The sequence below is a fragment of the Pleurodeles waltl genome, chromosome 7, assembly GCF_031143425.1.
Source record: "Pleurodeles waltl isolate 20211129_DDA chromosome 7, aPleWal1.hap1.20221129, whole genome shotgun sequence".
NCBI lineage: Eukaryota > Metazoa > Chordata > Amphibia > Caudata > Salamandridae > Pleurodeles > Pleurodeles waltl.
The window spans coordinates 1,457,069,586-1,457,090,993 of record NC_090446.1 but is presented as its reverse complement, the minus strand read 5'-3'; the positions used below and the strand labels follow the sequence as shown (position 1 = coordinate 1,457,090,993).

The 21,408-nt window shown below is 43.8% G+C and overlaps 1 protein-coding gene across 3 annotated transcripts in view; it reads left to right on the top strand.

Annotated features, from left to right (window-relative positions):
- Positions 1–21,408, top strand: part of LOC138246477 (uncharacterized) — a 194,570-nt gene that overhangs the window by 31,033 nt on the left and 142,129 nt on the right. For all 3 annotated transcript variants that reach the window (XM_069201115.1, XM_069201116.1, XM_069201114.1), the window contains exons 8-10: positions 2,975–4,201; positions 6,943–6,981; positions 10,784–11,998. In XM_069201115.1, the coding sequence (XP_069057216.1) occupies positions 2,975–4,201; positions 6,943–6,981; positions 10,784–11,998 (2,481 nt within the window). The remainder of the gene's footprint in view (positions 1–2,974; positions 4,202–6,942; positions 6,982–10,783; positions 11,999–21,408) is intronic.

Here is a 21,408-nt window from a genome sequence, read left to right as displayed (position 1 = left end):
AGCATTTTGGTATTGTCTTTTATGTCACCAAAGTCAGTTAGGTGGCAGCCTCATAGAGAGAGATTTACTAAGACATGCTTTTGTAGCATTTCTGGCTTATTTCTGAATTCAAGGCCAGGAAGAAGCCAGGAGTACACCTGGTTTACTTGTGAAACTTACAAATACGCTAGAATTACTACAAGTGTCGGTCACACCTTCTGACCCACACACCAATCCTTACGACTCAGGCCCTGTCAAGTTAAGGCTGACTGGCTGTCACAGAGGCAAACGTTCCCGTGCAGCCACAGTCACATATCTAGCAAATTATTCAGTTAGCACCTTCCCATTGAAAAATCCTAGTTTAAACATATTAGAAGTAAAAGAGAATTACCCCAATGTACACAGCCATGCGCGCACACACACGCACACGTAGCACGGGCACACGTATAGGCATACACCAATTTCTCACCTGCCAATCACTGTCAGTCTAAAGAAAATCAGTCATTAACTGCTCCAAGCCTACCCGATAAAATATAAATCCAGTTAAAGTAATTCTCTCAGGGAACTAAGGGGCATATTTACAATAAAGTGGCGCATCAAGTGTGATACGCCACTTTTCTTGAGTCGCCCTGCACCTCCTAACATCACCATGGTAGTGCTGTATTTACTATACAGCGCACCATGGCGTACGATAGCACAACAGTGTCATAATTTGTGATGCTATTGTGGCGCTTCGCAGTATTAGCGCCATAAATTATGGCAGCAGTCCAGCAAAGCACAGGGAGGCCCATAGGTTATTATATTATGGAAACAGCACTTTAATGACTTCCCCGAGCAGGCGTGAAAAATGACAGAAAAAATGTTGCAGTGAAATCTTGTAAATTTCACTGCGTCATTTTTTGGGCCTCCCTGTGGGGTAACGCCCCCCATGCATACATTATACCTGGCGCAGGTATAATGTGGCACAAAGGGTTGCAAAGTTGTAAATATGGCGCATGGTGTGTGGTCTCCTTAGCATAAAAAAATGATGGTAGGGCGGGGCAAGGAGGCGCAAGGGGCTTGTAAATGTGTGCCTAAGTTCGCAACATTCTGTGTATAGCTCAGTGTCTTGCCGATTTATGTTGCTAGCTTTGTCTACGTCACTTGGGACTCTACCTTTAATCATTAGCCACAAGACAATCTGCAAGTGCAGGCAGGTCAAAAATAATATTATGATGGTTAGAAAGCTCTAAAATGATCAATTTCTCTAGCCTGAAGACAACCACATCTAGCAAAAATAGTTATACATTTGCGCCACATATTTATGTCTCAAGTCTTTCCTGAGGCAAAATAGTACAACACAGAAAGATTTCGGCTCTGTGGCCGAAAATCCTTGTTCATTTTTAAATCAGTTGAAAAGTCCGAAAATACCACATACATTTTCCCTGCTTTCCAGTCCCACTTGGACCATGTCTTTGATGTCCTAATTTCAGGACCCGCAGAAGACTCTTTAAAAAATGTTATGTTCTGCATCCTGTTGATCTGTATCCCCATTGAAATGTCTTTTGGCAATGAAGAGTGAAAGAAGCGACTGCATTCTCAGTGCTGAGCTTCCCATGACCCACATGTAAACAAATAAATATTGATACAGGGTTACAATGATGTTTAGAAAACACAAATGCAAAATTCAAAAATCCAAACTCAAAAACTACGTGTACTTTTTTAGTGCTGCATTTGCACTGCTTTTTGATGCAAAAACAGCGCAAACTTACAAAATACAATTGTATTTTGCAAGTTTGCGCCACTTTTGCGTCAAAAAATGACGTAAATGCGTTGCTAAAAAAGTATAGATATGGGCCTAAATGTCAATAGGCTGATACCTCCTGTTACTCCCACACATATCTCCTGGCCTCTGACCGCTATGCCCTGGCTCTCAGAAATCTCATCATCTGGTCCGCAGTAAGCAAGCCGACCGATACCACTGCCTTTCAACCTGGACAAATCCCCCTTATGTCATGGCAACTCCCAACCTCTGACCTCTAAACCCTGATTATTTACTTCCTATCCCTCAAGTGTTAAAGGCAGCCCCAGCAGAAACCCAGAGACCTTAACCCCTCCACCAGACGCTGTTACATCCTTACTCAACCCATGGCGTCTGACCCCTGATTGCGCTGAACACAAGCTCCGCCTCCTAATCAGCATACACTTAAATGTTTTATGAGTTACCACTGTCACCTTTTCACTCTGCAAAATAAAGAGTTCCATAGGATTGTCTGACCTATAGGCGTTTTTGCTGATTCAGAACATAGCATGGTGGTAGACCAAGGGATAGTTTGTCCCCCAGCATGACACATCAGAATGCGCAAATAAAAACACATCATCAATAAAGGCCTCTATGCCTAGGACAATAAAGACCTGCGGTATCAGGATCATTGTGTTTCAATATTCACATACCCATCCACAGTGTCACACATACATTTACCACTTTTGACACAACCATTCCCACCACAGAGTTTGTCTTTCAAAAAGGCATCCTCACTAATAATATTAAAGATTTGTATAATATCTCAAAACAAACAAACCTTCCTACTTACTGCCTGACAAACTGTTATTTACTGCTTGTTAGCAAAGCAGACAAGCGTGTTTGCAATGCATTATTTAAATGTGATATGTGTGCTTGGTCCTTCTCTAAAATGTCCCACCCAACACGGAGCTTCATTCGAAAGGGAGTTAGAGATATTCATTATGTGGGCATCAGGCCCAAAATTTGCGAATTTCACGTTACAAGAAATTTTGCATTAGACAAATTTGTGTAATTTCACCCAATTTTCACAAGTCATTGATTGGTATTTTGTGATGCAGTGCACGCCTGCCTGACAAAGAAAGCAGAACCAAAGAAACCCGCGGAACAGTAAAGTGAAGCACTGATTATGTGTGCAAATGTGAAATATTCATGGCTAAGGCAAGGTCTTTAATAAATCTGGGGTTATTTTGTGCTTCCTTCTTCTCCTTTTAGAGCTACACCCGAAAGGACCTTTCGGAAACGAATTTGTCATCCCAACCCCAAGAAACGTAAACTCAAATGAGCCAACAAGCATTGAGTTGTGGATCAGTGGTTACTTCGAGTTTACTTCAGTTACCATCTTCCTGGAACGGGCTAACTTCAAGAAAGAAGTCACCATTGAGAAGGGGCAGACCATCAGAGTAGAAATACCCATCCCAAAGGAGATGCTTGGGGAGACCACCTTCTCCTACTCGGTCATCGTTCAGTCTGACAAGCCAGTAACAGTTACATCTCTGACCCACAAAGGCAAGCAAGTGAAGGTCAATGAGGTTCTCCCGCTGCAGGACTTGGGAGTCGAATACTATGTGGTGACCCCATCTGGAGTACCGAGTGGTGGCTACCCAGGCTTTTCCATCGCAAATTACAAAGGTTTCAACCCGGTAGATATCTACCTGACTGCAGCAGTGAAGTTCGAAGGGAAAGATTACCAAAAAGGAAGCAAAATCTCCCTCACTCTCAAACCCTTCCAGCAGGTTTATATACAGAGCAGGGACTACTTATCTGGCACCAAAATTGTCTCATCTAAGCCAGTTGCTGTAATGAATGTCTACAGCTGCTCTCGGACCGACACTGAATGTCATGATGTCGCCACACAGTACCTTCCCGTGCCTCGTTGGGGAACAACGTTTTTAGTCCCAGCCAGTGGTCTACCAGACCAGAAGGTCCATGTGTATGTTGTTGCTTCCCAAGAAACAGAGGTGAAATACCAGCTGGGAGAAATCAAGGAAGAAAAGACCCTTGCTGCAAATGACTTGCTCAATATTAAAATGAGAGGCTCAGATACGCTTGTCCTCACTGCCAACAGGGCTATTGAGGTTCTGTATCACATCTTCGATGGTAAAATAGGTGACCGATCACTTGCGCCCTACATGGTCAGAGTTCCCAATGTCAGGGATTATGCCACCATGTATAAAATCACTGCCCAACCCAACTTTGACAAAAACTTTGCTGTTTTCATTGCAAAGGCAGCGTCACTGCCACAAATCACCTTTGATGGGAAACCACTGCCTGACATAAAGTGGAAACCAATATTAGGAACAGAGTACTCCTGGGGGATGTATGATTATGGTACCAAGCCTGGCAGTCATGTCGTGGAGCATCCCCAGATTCCATTTGGACTCTTTAATTTAGGTTACAATGACGTCAGCTCCTCAGCCAATCCAGCGACACCCACCAGTGGTAAGTTTCCAGTTTACATCTTCTCTTGTTCATCATTTTTGCTCTTGTGCCATGTTGCCTCTTTTTCATTTCCAATTATACAAGAAGCTCTGGATCAGTCATGGAATAGAAGCATGCTGATTAATCAGAGAATTTAAATGCATATGGATCGAGAGAGTGAACATATGTAAGGGTTTAACTCCTACTGGGAATATAGAGATCTACTGATACCCAAGACACTGCACGCCGTATTAACACTCTCCTCAAAACTCTTGTTTTCTCTTCCTTGAATTTCTAACCCTACTTCCAAACATCCAGCAGTTAAAATGTTGGATTTGGCTACCACTGGTACTCAATAGAAGGATGTGCTTTGCTTGTATGTGATGTGTAAGTATATGTTGATACATAGAGGACATTATTCACAGCAAATTAGGTCAAAAGAAGTCAGATTTTCCATTGAGGGGTTGATGAAAAACATAGAGAAAGTAATTTCAAAAGGCCATCCCCTAATTGTATAATTGCGAGCTCCCTAGGCAGTCCTGGAGGTGTAATATTTCAGAAAAAAAACAAGAAATGAACAACGCTAAATTGTAAACGTAAACATGCATCAACTAGTCACAAGCAAGTAATTTATCTTTTCTAAAGTAGTTGACGTTATTAAAAGGAAAGCAGGGGTTTAAGATGATAAACTAGCATTGGAGACTGTAATATTGCTGGAAGGTTGGGTGAAAGAGGTTGCAAATCACACACCCACTTTTACTACCGAGATATTGCGAAATCACCATTCATTGGGGGTTGCAATCCAACCTACCTCATTACTATGCATGAGGTAGGCCACAACTAGCAATCCACTACAACTAGCAAAAATCACAGGGATGGTGGCTTGCTGAAATCAGTGGATCACCATGTATGTCACTGCTTTTTAACAAAACAATCTTTTTGTAATGCAACCGGTTTTCCTAAAAGGAAAACAGGCTGTGTTTAAACAAATGAAACATTTTACAAACTTTTTTTTATTTGTAAGCAGTGGTTACACACACCACTGCTTACTCCTAAAAAATGTTTTTTTTAACATTCACAAAGAAATGCAAATGAGCTGGCACCTACATAAGGTTTTCAGTAAAATATTACTGTTTTAAGAAAAGATTTTGGTTGCAAATTGCAAAATCTTAATGCATACCGTAAGGATTCAGTACTTGTAAGGGATCCCTTTATCATGCCCCTTCCAAATGCTGTTTGTAGTAGTTCCCTAAATTCATTTAACAATTCGGAAAATCTTTTCTGAATTGTCAAATGAGGAATTCTGCGCAGAGGTATAACTCAGACGGTTCCTGAAGTGCATCAGGAAGTGGTCATGCCCCACATCTCCAGCAAGGTGACAAGGCATCCACCCTGGCCACTCACAACCCTTCAAACCGGGGAAAGTTCCTCGGAGCGGATTGTTCCGCAGGCCAACTGTTCCTTCTAGTTCAAAAACCATCCTGGATATTCAACAAGAACAAGATGCAAGGGAAGATTCTCCTGGAGGGCTCTAGCAAGGATGACTTAGAAGGACAATTCAGTTGTAATGTAAAGAATAAGGAGGGGCCTCCCCCAACAGAATTCAGACTTGAGTGGGGGTAAATCATAGGGCTTTGGAAGTACCTAGGGGAAACTGACAGGGAGCAAATCTGTTACCACGCCTTGTGTTTTTTACCTTGTGACTGCTTTGACTCTCCATTTTGAGATCGCATTGATAGAACTGCGGGATCACATGCTGCTCGCTTTTACCGCAAAAGGAAAGGGTGCATGTTACCTCCCTATTCCACCTGCCAAACTCGAAATGGGCCACTCACTTCACAGCACAAAATTCCTCTAAGGCACACCTGGAGAAATTTTTGTGGTGAAAAAAACAATGGATCAGAGCAAAATTACTGCCCAACATGGAATGTTAAATTGGGTTGAAAGTAAACATACTCCCACAGTGTCACATAACTTAAAGCACAGAATCTGGGATACAAATCTTGAACAAGAGGGTGAGAGGTGGATGCAGCCTGAGTGATGCTGCACAAACTAGGCTTCTGATATAGAGTCTGACGAACATGGTACTCCACCACAAGTGATGTACATAATGTACTTGTACCAAGGCGGACGGGATATCGGCCACATTTGTGACGGGGTAACCCACTTGACAAATTCTAAATCAGTCCCCAAGTATCTCTGAGCTTGGGGTTCCTGTAAAGCCCTTGGTCACAAAAACAACAGTGGCAGAAGAGTTCACAATTGTAGGGCCAAGCCCTGGCCTGCAGCTCAATTCATTACACCTTCCATACTGGCACTGACACTGAGGAGGGATTCAGGGTATCATTCAGAGTTTGGGATGGGAACTCCATTACAAACATGACAAATATCCCATCCCATCCACCTTATTCACATGTGCCATAGGATATAATGCACTTGTGATGGGGCTGACAGGATAGCCATAACATCTGTGCCATAATTACCTATATGCTAAACTCTAACTCGGCCCTAATCTAAATTTACAGCAATAGACACCTGTAACAAATATATAATTGGACCTTCTGCTACAGGGCTGGTGCTGATGGAGATTAAAATGCTTTCAGGAGAAAATAAAACATTCAGAAGGCAGCTCAGTGGAAGTTTGAAACACTAACAAAAGAAAATAATACGTTTTTAACACACTACTGCCAAAAAGGCCAATGAGTCGATGTTGCTAACATTACTACCACAAAATCAATCTAATAGCCCTTCTGTTCTTTCAGCCCTACAGGTTATACAGACTCCAGAGGAGATGCCCATCAGTGAGTATTTCGTAATAACTATTACTTTAAAATAATGTGCAAATAAATAATAATGAATTTATCCTGTGCCATAATGTGATTGGACAAACGGCCACTATAGCGTGTGTTGCCCCTTACAAGACAATGGTGTTTCCTCCGCTTCTTTTCAAGGAGTGGCCCTGCTCTTATGGCCGGCTTTAGGGCAGTGTGACCGGTGCAGCTGCACCTGCCGCTGACTTTGCTGGGGGCGCTGTGTTTAATAATAACTTATGAGTTTAAAAACACGTGAACTTCCTTGTGCGTTCAGCAGTTTTCAGGCAACAATAAAAATGTCATGAAAACTCTGGTGGTTAACGTTCCTGCTGTTGAGATTGTACTTTTGCCTGGTGGCATTTTTGACTCATCATAATAGTGCAGAGGGTTAATGTGCCTGCTGCAACGAGCGTGGACCATGCAGATCACACAGCCGACTGTGAGTGACCTGGGAGTTGCCCTATAAAAATGAGCTGTATAACACAGTGGCTATGGAGAGGTGAGAGGGACTGCTGTAGGGTGGTAGTGGGGGAATTCCTGGAGTCACCAAAAAAGACTGTCGCACTGGGCGCCACCTGAAACAAAGCCATCTCTGCCTGCTCTCTTGTGTTGTTTTACTTGTAAAATGCACTGATGAGGATCTCCCTCAAGAAAAATGGTTTGCCTGGGTTTGCCTCAACCACACAACTAGAGGCACTGATGATGCTTGACACAAACAGAGGCATTACACTCACATTACACTTTGCACAGTCTTCCGATAGAAACCACCAGTCACCCTGTTATGGCTTTTCAAAATAACACTTGATGTTCTTCATCCTTTAGCAATAAAAGTTGCCAATACATCTACATTTCTACGGGCTTTCGATAGAGTAATTGGTAACCTCCTATTATGCAGCCCTTTCTCTGCTGTTGGTGCCACTGGAAAGTGTTGGTGCTGCGACAATCCCATTAATAGAAACCCTGAAAGCATTCCGGGAATAAACATACATTGAGTTCACTGGAGCACACATTTTTTTCTCTAAGTTTTTTATTCTACAGAAAACATTTGCAAATCACTCACTCCCCATGCTCATGTTGCCTCTTCTCTAAAGAGCAATTTTTCAAGAGAGATAATGTAACTCACAATTCTCAATTGCCTTCTAGCTTCTACTCCAGAGCTGAACGTCTAACTTAGGAAAATTCATGAGAAGGTCTTTTACAAGATCTTCTGTTGTCTCCTTAGTGAAAGATAGTTCTTCCCGGATATATTCTGTACTTAAGTGTTACTGCTAAGCACACACTTAATGATGGATGTTGCAGACCCTCTTTCCACACAGCAAGCAACTACAGTACTAGTATCTGAGAAGGAAGACTCTCAACTAGGCACAGGCCACAGAGGTGGGTGCTCCGCGATGCCATTTCGTGGCATACACGCCTCAATTAGTTAGTGCCCTAGATTGGTAGAGCATGTCCTTGCCGCTGGCATAGTTAGCTCCTGTGATGCACATTGAATGAATTACATTGATTTAAAGAAGCATATCTTAGGGGTGTTTGAAAAAAAGCTAAAGAATGCCTTAGCGGGGGTTCAGAGTTCTTACCAAACATATTTGTGGTCTTGCCAACCTAGGCCCCACATTGGATTGTCACAGATTTCACTGGCAAACTCCTGCCAGGGTTCTCCTCTCCTCTTAGTTTGCACCTTTGAAAAGAGTTTAGGCTATCCTTAATAGAAGGTAAATCCTATAGTCTCTGTTATTTAATACTCGTCTAGTTCGCATTATGATGCCCACAGATCATCTTTCTTTCAGGACCCAATGGGAAACATGGTTATTTGAAAGATGACTTTATTTACTGGCTTCTCTTTTAGAAGCAGGACACCCCTCAGGGCATCAGAGTGTTTAATAAAGCTAACACCTATTAAGTCGTATCAGAAATAGTGCATGTTAAATCACTGTCATCCAGTAATATGGAGCAGAATATGGTATAATTAGAAACAACATAATATAATGAATGAGGTACTCCAAAGGCTGTTTTTCAAAGTGGACCATTAACAATGTTCAAAAGTACTAATCTTTAAAACTAAGCGTACATGGGTTGGTAGGGAGTTATCACATTTTCCAGGTAAGGGCATAGTGCCCAGAAATTGATAATGATACTTTCAAGTGCCTAGTAACATGTAACTGCAGCCTTTTAACATCCAGTACCTGCTATGGCCATCTTCAATACGCTCACAAACAGGTAGGTCCAGCCAACACATATCCAGTAACACCATGTCTACCTACCAGCGTGTACCACACATTAATGTTGACTGCAATCTCTGTTTCCACCTAAGATCTATGATGCTCTGGTGCCCTTTAAATCTTGTTAAACTCTAGATACAAATCGAGGCAATGTAAAATATTCTTTATTAAACAGTCTATTTTTAACTTAATATACAATACTCAGCTACCCCGTTTTCACTTGCTTAGCTCTCTATTAAATTTCAATATATAGAGGTAAATTTGCCAGATCAGACCAGAAGCACCAAATGTTTGGTTACTGCCCAGCTCTGAAACAGGACCACAGTTTTTAGATTTACATGTAAATCAGGAGCACATTTAGCAGGTATATCAATTCGCCTCCTAAGGAGTGCTTACATTTTTTAAGTTTTCATCAGGACTCAAAATCCCTGCCAGATCTAATGGGATTGCCAATTTTTGTTTTCTGTCTGAGCAAGTATGATTATCCTTGACCTCCCTTTTCACAAGTGTCAACTTCTTGCAGGCCAGAAGCTGATCATGTGGATCAGTCCAGTGAGGTATATACAAACATCTTCTCTCTGCTTCATTTTAATGGTCTCAGATGCTACCCAGAAAGAACAATCTGAGATGCAGTGGCCTGAATGGGGGAAGGAGAGAAGTTATGCTGCTGTAATATGCAGAGGAACGGAGAGAAGACAGTTACCAGAAAGACTGGATTTTCTTGTATGGCAACAGACATTCTTGCACCATTTGGGCAAGGAATCGGGGGTATCTCATTCCCTCACATACTTCTAAACATTTTACCTGAGTGTATCATGTGCTCGCCGGGAGACATTAGGTGCAGAACAACACAGGGTCAGTGCATTAGAAATGTGTGGGTCCACACCTTGGCTTTGTACTAGGTCTTAAGTAGGCATAGCTGAAGAAAGTCCAATGACTCACAAAAGTTGCAGGGTCCCAAAAGGTCGATGTGTCACACCAAGCAAAGCTTGGGATGACTGAAACCAACTAGGGATGTCCACTGCCACAGTGATCCATGCCATGGGCAGTAACAAAGACAATGGGTTGCTGCAAAGTGTTCTCACCAGACCAGTTTGTGCCTTGCAAAGTCATATCGACAGCTTCTTACTCTGCTTGTTCAGCTGGAATATAATTTTGTGACTTTAGTAAAAGTGTCACCTAGAAGGATTGGAGTGATAGGGTATTATAGATAAGGCTGCTTTCATACTCTGTCATTAAATGGCAGGCATCTGATAGTCCCAACAAATAACCTATTAACACCAGAGAAGACATCTGAACTTTATTCCACTGACACCTGGTTTGAAATCTGTTAATATAAAGTACAGTTGTGTACATTTCTTGGGGTGCCAAACCGTCATTCACTACCAGATGTAACTCGGGTTGGTTGCCAAATGTTAAACAATTACTTTTAAAAGGAAACTATCATGTATAAAAGTGGAGGAACTGCTTAAGTCTGCCATCACAGAGCGACCTTCAAGGTTTGTTAGAACTAGTTAAATTGTAACTGAATAGAAGGCTAGACGATGATATTTTGTTCTGTTGCATTCTAGGAGTACACCCCCATAATCCTGTTGGACAAGACTTCATCATCATCCCTCCAAAGAATGTTGAACACAATAAACTAATAAAGTTTCTGTTCACCATTAAGGCTTACTTCGATGCAACCACTGTGACCATCACGTTTGTTGTCGGCAACATCAAGAAAGAAATCACATTGGTGAAGGGTCAGATAGAGACCATTACAATTCCGATTACTGCAGAGATGCTAAAGTCGGGCACGCCTGGTGCTCCTGTCACAATTACATCAGATAAACCAATATCAGTTACATCAATCATCTATATAGACATCCAAGTACAGACCGCTGAAGTTGTTCCTTTGCAACAACTGGGAGTTGAGTACTATGTGCTGACACCTCCTGGGAAATCAGACGATGATAACAAAGAATTTACAATTGCCAATTTCCGAGAACCAAACGAAGTTACGATCTACCCAACTGAAACTGTGAATTTCCAAGGACAAATTTACAAACCAGGAAGCAAAATTACTACCACACTTAAACCTTTTGAGGTGATCCATTTAACGAGCAAAGGCAACCCATCTGGCACCAGGGTATTAGCCACTCATCCCGTTGTTGTTACCTGCGGATATAGCAGTGCTGAGACTGTCATCCCATCATACCAGGTCTCAACTCAGCTTCATCCAGTCTCGCAATGGGGAACAAAATATCTCTTCCCATCCTTGGCACGCCCAGGAAGTACTGACCTGGTCTTTGTTGTTGCTTCCCAACCCTCCCAAGTAGAATACAGGGTGAATGACCACAAGCAAAGTCAAAAGGTGAAGGCTGGGGAGGTAATCCAGATTGTAATCCCAGAATCCTCTACTGTCTCCATCACAGCCGATGTCCCAGTCCAGCTGATATATTACAGGAAAGGGGATAAAACATATGAATCCTCCTTTATCAATATTCCAGACAAAAGACAATACAGCTCTATTTATGAAATTATTGTTAATCCCAATTTTGAGAAGACTGTTGCAATCATCACAATGAAGACCTCAGCGGTGTCTGAAATTTCAATTGATGGAAAACCTTTTCCAGAAATTAAGTGGGAACCAATACATGGAACGGAATACTCCACAGCAATATATGATTTAAGCATTAAGCCTGGCACCCACATTGTGGAAACACCCGACTCGCCATTTGGAATCATCATTCTTGGATACCCAAAGCAGCCGACTATTGAGGGACCAGAAACAACCACCGGTGGTAAGTTTACACTCTTTATGGAGAGTCTTTTATCTCATAATTGTGTTGTGGGGGATCCAGTTCATGATATCTGGAAAGAGGTATTCGGAACTGTGAAACAGCACTTCAAGAAGTGTCTTAGCCCTGACGTTCAAGTTGTTTTTATAAGTGAATTTGATTTGAGGAAATAATGTGTTATTCTGAGTTAACAATTTAAAAAGGATGCTGGTCTTCCATTCAGATGGATGATCACTGTATATGCTAAATCAGATGCCACGGATAGCCCACATTTAGCATCCTCTGGTACAATCCAACTTTCTGCATGGCTTATCTGGCACAGGCAGCGGTGAATTAGGATTGACAGTAGTTCTGTAAGCCACAAGGAACAGATGCCATACTTTGTTATTCAGATATATTAAATCCAAAGATGAATAATTACAAGTAGTTCTGTTGTGATATAAATGTTCAATAGCAATGACAACATTTTACCTTATTCTTTTTCACTATGTTTATACCAGTCAAAATAACCTTCTCACCTGTATCTGTTGCGACATCAGCAGCTGGGGTCTATTGTGCATTCAACAAAGCATTCACTGCACTGCCTAATGTGTTTCTATTTATGTGTTACTAACATTTCAAGAATCACAACTTCTACACATAGTGACCAAGGCCATATGTGGCAAGGTAAAAAGAAAATAAGTTATAGGGCATCCGCAGTCCTTCCAAGCCATAGTCACATTTGCTGTGCTAGCAAGGTGCTGAATATCCCAGTTTGATTTTTATGCCACCAAAGTTCTGCCTGTAGCAGCTGCAAATACTTTCAAAGAAAAGGATAATAAACTATGTATCCTTTTCTTTGAAAGGGGAGGGGCCACAGGGGTGCAGTGCTCTGAAGGGGAGTGCTTGGGGAGTGCTCCGCACCCCCCCAGCACTCCCCCTCACTGCAAATGTATGTTTGGCCGGCCAAACACACATGCGCACAGGGCTCTCTCCAGCCCAGCAACAAAGTTGCTGGGCTGGAGAGAGCCTGACCAGGCTCCCAGTCTGCTTGGGAGGGCCCAGCCAGGGTGCTCCAGCCGATCCTGATGCTGCTTTGAGCAGTTTCAGGATTGGCCGCAGGGCAGGCTGGGAGCCTCTGCCTGCCTCCAGCATTCGGACAAAGGAGAGGAGCGGTCGGGAGCAGAGGTACGTTTTTTATTTATTTTATTTTGTAATAAATTCTCTAGTGCTCTCCCCTGCTGCTCCACCCCCAGGAATCCCTGTGAGCCGAGACTGCAATAAACTAGTGGTTGCTAGCTATTAGGTGGGTGACTGACAAAAAACAGGTAAGGCTGCCTTAAATTGAGGATTCATCCTGCCTCAAGTTGCAAAGGTCACAGTGACAGTGGTGACTATCTCCTCAAAAACCTTGAAGATTAATATCTTCACAGTACGGGCCTACACATGTTCAGCAATCGCCATCAGATGCCAAGGCATTGCTATACAGAAATATAGAAGCACATAAATAATTTGACAGAGTCACACAGACAAACAAGCACAGGCACCTACCAAAACTCACACACAAACAATTCCGCACATGCACGTTCAAACAGATACAAACTGTTAGACTTTGTATCATTAACGTGGTCTCCCCTAACCTTTTGCCTCTGTTTCTCAGGTTGTTGATGTGTGGTGGACTCTGTTTGTGCTATTTTTGTTACTCTGGGCACTTTACCACTGCTATCCAGTGCTGAAGTGCAAGTAATCCTATATAAAATGTATGTGTAATTGGCTTTCCATGTTTGGCATATTTGATTTACTAGCAAGACCCTAGTACAGTGAACTAGAGGTGCCCAGAGCATGTAAATCAAATTCTAATTGTGGGTCTGCAGCACTGGTTGTGCCACCCACATTAAAAGCCCTAAAAACATGGCTCAGACCTGCCACTGCAGTGTCTGTGAGTGCAGTTTTAAACTGCCAATTCGACTTGGCAAGCATACCCACTTGCCTGGCCTAAACCTTCCCTTTTTATACATGTAAGGCACCCCTAAGGTAAGCACTAGGTAGCCCCTTAGGCCGGGTGCAGTCTATGTTAAAGGTGGTACATGTACGTATGTGTTTTACATGTCCTGAGAGTGAAATACTGCCTAATTTGGTTTTCACTGTTTGCCTTTAAAAATGATTAAAGCAAAGATTCCCATTGGGAGCAGATAGACATGTGGAGTTTGGGGTCTCTGAACTCACAATTTAAAAATACATCTTTTAGTGATGTTGGTTTTTAGATTGTGTGTTTGAAAATGCCATGTTTAGAAAGTGAGAGCTTTCTTGCTTAAACCATTCTGTGACTGCTTGTTTGTGGATTCCCTGTCTGGGTCAGTTTGACAGTTGGGCTGTTTGCACCTCTAGTGACACAAAGGAAGCTGGGGTGTAGTCTGCATATCCTGATGAGCCATCTGTGCTAGGAGGGAGGGGAGGAGTGGTCACTTACACCTGAAAGGGCTGTCCCTGCCCTCACACAATGCAGTCTCCAACCCTCTGGTGTGTGTCTGGGGTGTGGTCTGGGCAGGGCAGGATCTTGAAGTCAACAGAGACTTCTCTTTGAAGTAGGCCTACTTTAAAGGCAGAAAGGAGTATAAGAAGAGGACCCACAACCCTTGAAAATTAGATCACCTCTGGATTCAAGAGGAGCCTCTGCCAAGGAGAAGAGCTGAAGAGCTGAGGAGAAGTGCTGCCCCTGCCTGTGACTGTGCTTTGTTGGGATATCCTATAGTTGCTGCTTCGGCCTGTAAAAGAGGTCAAAGACTGGACTTTGCTGTGCATTTGTGCTTGAAGAAGAATCTCCAAAGGCTTCGAGTTGAGCTTGACTCCTGTTTTGAAGCATCAGGGAGAGCAAAGGCTTCACCAACCAGACCTGAGTCTACTTACTGGGGACTCCAGCTTCTCAGAGGGTGCCATTCCAGTTCCTGGACCACTGAAAGTGAATTCCTGGAGTAAAACCAGTCTACCAACACCAGACAACACTGTGCGACTTCGCAAAGGACGCCACTACCAGAATCAAGTTGTCGCTTGCCCTGAGGCCGTGGACCTTGCTGAGTGTGGATCGATGTCCCTATAAGATGGCACCTGTACCCCGGAACTGTGACGCCACCTGCCATGAGGCCGTGGACCTCGTAGAAGTCCGACGACCCTGTAGGCCCTGCGTCGCTGCAACTGCTGATCCCGTCTGACTTTTCTGACACCAGGGTGTCGTAAGTCCAATGTCTGTGACAACCCAATGCTATAGCAGCACCTGCGGCCTGTGATGTCATTGCAACCTTATCATTGTAAACTCCAATTCTTCTTTCGTAATTTATATTTGAGAGCAGTGTCCACAAACATCTTAATTCTGCATACTCCACTGCTGGTTATAGCTTAGGATAGCATGCTCAGAGGTGTAACCAGGTCTCTGAAGCCCCTGCAGTGCAGGAGGGCCCCCACAATCCTTAAGAAGGCCCCATTCATCCCAAAGTCAATAAATATCTCTTAGATACGGGAGCTGCAGGAGCCCCTCATCACATTCTGCAAGGGAGCGCAATCATTTTATGTCATGCCACTGGGAATGATCTGGCTTTATCAGGGTCTGGATAATACCACCACACAAGTCTGCCAACCCCACTGCAGTCCTGAGAAGGGTGCACTGAGTTCTCATGACAAAAGACCTCCAATAGTTGAGGAAGAACTTAGGCCCAGATTCAAGAGGGCCTAGCGCCATCTAGATGGGCAAAAAGCTGCGCCATATTTACAAAGTGGCACAATGCATGCATTTGCACCACTTTGTAATCCCTTGCGCCACATTATACCTGCACCAGGTATAATGTATACAAGGGGGGGGGGGGAGGGGGCTAAAAAATGGCACAAAAAAATCAAAGAGATTTCTTTGCTTCCTTTGTCCTGCCATTTTCAATGCATGTTCAGACCAGGCGTTAAAAGGGGGCACACCATTGGTTATAATGGGCCCCTATGTACTGTTTAGGGTTAGAGCCAAGATGTTGGCGCTAACCCTGAACAGTGCATCAATAGCGTCGAAAATTCTCATGCTGTTGCCCCCTACCCTGCGCCAAGGTGCACCCTATTTTAAATACGGTGCACATGTGGTGCCGTTAGGGGGGGCGCACTGGGTACAGCAACACTTTTCTTATATCTGCCCCTTAATGTTTGGCTATTAAATTGGGAAAAAAAGTAAAAGGCCTCACTTTCAAGAGTGTTCATTACCTTTTTAAAATACCGCAATAATCAGGGCTCCTCTTGCTTCAGGGCTCTGGTGTGACTGCACCTGCTGCACCCTGGTATCTCTTATCTTTTGCTTACAAGGGTACTTGTCTTATCCTCAACCAAACATCCCCAGCCCCCACCCTGTATCCAGTCTCTCTAAAATAGATTACTGCCTGCATCTCAATGTTCAAACATTTGGGGGGTGTTACATTCCACAAATGGGGTTGCCGCATAGCTGTTTTTTATACAGGCCTTACTGGAATTTTAAAGTACAGAAATTAGTAAAATAACATAAGGCCAGTATTGTTTCCTGTTTTATACTTAAAACAATAAATGTCAGAAGAATACAATCTAAAATGTGTTCATAGTTGCACATATGACCCAATTGACAATTAAAGTAAGCAAAATCAGAAAGAGAATGTTTAAAATGAAAATTAAAACAAACAATTTTACATTAAGCTCTATTTATGGATCATGTCCAAACGTTTGCAGAATTTAAAAACCGTGAAAAAATGTAGGACAGGTGTCAGCCCGACCTACACACCCCATGAAGCTAGCCCCCCCCACAACTTGTTCTTACCTGCTTTGAACTTTAGAATCAACATTTGGCTTACAGCATGGGCCGATAAAAAGGTAGCTGCAGAGCTCAGGAAAGGTGCGAGGCTGTAGCAGGCTTAGGCCCATATTTATACTTTTTGATGCAAATCTGCACTAGTGCAGATTTGCGTCAAAAAGTATAACACCGGCTACCACCATTCCAACGCGCCAGCCGGGCGTCATATTTATGGAATGACGATAGCCGGCGATGTGACCTGGCTAGCGTCAAAATAAATTACTCTAACCGGACAGCGTAGAGAAGACTGGGGGTTGTGCGTCAAAGAATGGTGCAAGTCAGGGTAGAGTCCAAAATATTGACTCTAACCTGACTAGCGTCATTTTTGATGCACAACCCCCATTGGAAATTACTCCTGTCTTGGCAAAGACAGGAGTCATGCCGCCTGCCCAATGGCCATGCCCAGGGGACTTCTGTGCCCCGGGCATTGCCATTGGGCACAGTGGCATGTAGGGCGGCCCAAGTTAGGCCCCCCTATGCCACTTCTACGTTAACAAAAATACTTACCTCTATTTACCGTAGATGGGTCCCCCCCATCCATGGGTGTCCTCCAGGGGTGGGCGAGGGTGGCAGGGGGTGTCCCTGGGGGCAGGCAAGGGCACCTGTGGCCTGTTTCCATGGTCAGAGACAATGGAAATGGGCCCACAGGTCCCTAAACGCCTGCCCTGACCCAGGCGTTAAAGAATGACTCTAAACCGGTTTAGAGTCATTTTTTAAAGCCCTCCCCATCCCGTGCATAATTTTTGCACGGGACTATAAATAAGGCACAAATGCCTTTGAGTCATTTTTTGCCCAGGAACGCCTACCTTGCATGTCATTAACGAAAGGTAGGTTTCCACTGTAAAAAAATGACTCTCACTCCATAAGATTGGCGCTAGACAAGTCTAGTGCCAAAGTATAAATATGGAGTTAGGTTTGCGCCAAATTTGCGTAAAAGAAATGACTTAAATCTGGTACAAACAGAGTATTAATATGCCCTTTAATGTCTGTCCCCGGGGCTGGAGATCAAATGTGAGGCCCACAGAGTAGAAGGCACAGCAAAAGCTATAAAAGGAACTTGTGAGCCGAAAGAAATCAGAGCAGCTGAAATCCATATGACCAGTGTGAAGATCGAAAGTATTTATTCCCCACTCTACGCCTCTACTGTACCTGCTTTAATGGGTGAAGATAAAGCCCACCTCTTTAAAAGGAGACGCTTGATTCGGTCTCCTTTGTGACTAAGACCCTGGCTCGATCACGCATGTCTAGTACTAGCAAACAGGAACTGGGAAAACACCTCCACTTTGGGCAGACGACACAGAAAGATTCAACGTAATTGAACAGGTGCATCTTGCATTGCCAATTGTGCCTGGCCCACCCCCTATAACCAGGCCTACTGCCAAGCATAGCCAATGAAGGGTGCAAATAATTATTCTTCCACTTCCGCCTGAACCACCAAGCCAATGCTTAATTTGAGCTGGTGGCTCCCAGTGGCAATGGACGCTTGCTTTTGGGGACCAGCACTTATTTTTCTTCATCTAACATTTCCCAAGAGCAAGAGAGGGAAAACCCTCAAACAGGAAGGAAGGAGGAAGAGAAACATGAAACAACCTGTCCCCAGGGGAGTAAGCAGGAACCTGCATGAGTGAGATGAAGGGGCAGAGAGTGTCTGGCAGTGGAGAAAGATGCCTGGCGTGATTTAAGGTGACACAGCCTTGGTGTTTGGCGTGCTGACATTTAATAGCACCAGCCAGGTTTCTGAGCTGCACTTTGGGCACCGGCAGGCATTATTTTACAGATTAGGCACTACCAGAATCAGAGAAAGAATTTAAGTAGGTAGGACAACCTTTCTAATGTATGGATATGGGCTGGCAATACTGTATAAGGGTGTATCCTGCACCGGTTCGACATATGATCCGTTGTCCTCCCAGCACCCGCAGCTTGTGCCCTGTAATTGTGCTGCATCCTACATGGCAACTCTGTGCTTACCTCGATGTCTGGTGCTCCTCCAGACATCTGTTTTTTACCGTTTAAAACCAAGTCTGACTCCTTTACTGAGCTTGTAACTGTAAAACATACCTAAGTCATATCATAAGCACATAAAACGGGAAGAGTGAGTCGTAGATCACATGCTGAACAGTGCTGGTGTTTCTGGGATCCCTTTATCCACAACTTGACCCCCAACCAATATCATTGACTCCAGACCCTCCCATTCACGGGCTCCATCCTATTCTGCCTTACAGGCAGAGGGGACTATTTATGAGAGGCTTGTGCCGCTGGAGCGTCACTTTTTTTGACACTCTATCTGTGAGGCTACGCAACGTCACTTTGCGTAGCTTTGAATAGACTCATAGATGTGGTGTAAGACAAAGCAGCGCAAGTCGATGTGTTGCCTTACTCTGCACCAAGGAGGAATTATATGCACGGTGTTGTGGGCTTTCTTATGCAACACCCATAACATTTTGACCCTATCCCAGAGTTAATTAATCACGTAAACCTGAGGCAGCGCTGAAACCTTACGCCTCGCCAGAGCAGGTGTAACGAGGAGAAATATTTTCACTTCTCCACTTTTTTTTCTCTTTCTATGTGTGCTGCATGCACATTCTGCAGCACTCATGGAAAGAGGCTAACAGATCTGGGGATTGTTTGTATGCAGTAAGGTACCCCTTCCTCAACAGAAACAATCCTGCATGCAACGCAGATACCCTTGCACCATTGTGCAAGACTACCTGCTTTGGCGCTAGGCAGCCAACTGTGCACCAGCGCAGGGGGAAAGGACAGGAATGTACCATATCTCATAGATAGAGGGCATTCCTGCCCTTTCATATTGGCGTAAGGCAGCGCCCCAAGACGACTTCCCCAGAAATAAGCCCCTATGTGGAAGAAACCTACCATTGTGGACATGAAACCACAAGCATCATCCTTTTTAGGATGACACTTAACCACTACGACCTGTGTTTTGGCCTAAGCCCCTCTTCTGAGCTGCAGTTCACAGATAGCAGAACATCCTCCTAGTTCAATCAGTGGCTAACACGGGCATCCTAGCACTTCCACTGCACCTACTTATGCATTATTTTGCATTTGATGTATGTGAGGATGGACACAGATAGCAGAGTTACTCCTATTGAGTGGAAATTGAAATTAGTTTTTGAATATTGACTAACTCATTCTTTCCAGATATGGTGAAATCACATTCTTAAAAATTCCACATTAGAGGGGTAGTTTTATCTGTATCCCTGAACCAATAAGGATGAAGCATCCCTCTAAAAGTTCTGAGGCAAGAGGTGAAATCATGCCTCCAAAGATTACGGAAAGAGAAGTTTTCCTTGGGTCCCAAGGCCCTGCTGGGTTCAATTGTATAGCAAAACTGTGGACGTGAGGGACAGTGAGCCCTCGGCCTGGTGTTGGCTTTCTGCTGGACTACCTCTGGCGCCCCAGTTACCTCAGGAGTAGAAGCTATGGATTCCAGATATTAGCAGAAAACCCCTGGTGATGATGGTTATTATTACATCCTCATAAACATGAAAAAAGCAACAGTTCCTCTGGCGTCATTTGGTCAAATGAGTAGTTCCAGACAGCTAGGTTTGAAGATACACACACGTGCATTAGCAGAAATGTGCTTCTTGTAGACAAACAGAGCTCTGGGATGCAAGTGGCTTCCTCCCTAGTTGCCTTCAATCATGACCAGCAGCAGAGAAGGGAACCTGAGGATGGAGGTGATTTCAGAGGGGAACTGACACTTTGCAAACAAGTAATTCAAGTTCCAGCAGTAATGCAATAATAGCACACATCTCAAGCTCAATAAGCTGCCCATTCGACCAGCAGTTACAAGCAGTTAAGGGGTGAACTGATGCAGTGAAGGGGGTAACATTTCAGGGCGTGCAGCCACCCTATCACAAGTGGTCATATATTCAATGTGGATTAGAGGTGTGTAGTTCCAGGCATTGTCTGAGACATCATATTGGCCAAATGTGCCACGAGGTAGCCTCCCACTGCTTTGTGGTCTCAGATGCTAGCCAGAAAGAACAATCTGAAATGCACTGACCTGAATGGGGGAAGGAGAGAAATTATGCTGTGGTGATATGCAGAGGAACGGAGAGAAGACAGTTGCCAGAAGGATTGGATTTTCTTCTATGGCAACCCACCATCTTGCACCATTTGGACAAGGAATCGGGGGTATCTCATTCCCTCACATACTTCTAAACATTTTACCTAAGTGTATTCTGTGCTCGCCGGGAGACATTAGGTGCAGAACAACACAGGGTCCGTGCATTAGAAATGTGTGGGTCCACACCTTGGCTTTGTACTAAGTCTTAAGTAGGCATAGCTGAAGAAAATCCAATGGCACACAAAAGTAGCAGGCTCCCAAAAGGTCGATGGTCACACCAAGTGAAGCTTGGGATGACTGAAAACAACTAGGGATGTCCACTGCTACAGTGGTCCATGCCATGGGCAGTAACAAAGACGATGGGTTGCTGCAAAGTGTTCTTACCAGACCAATTTGCGCCTTGCAAAGTCATATCGACAGCATGTTACTCTGCTTATTCAGCTGGAATACAATTTTGTGACTTTGTAAATACTAGTAAAAGTGTCACCTAGAAGGATTGGA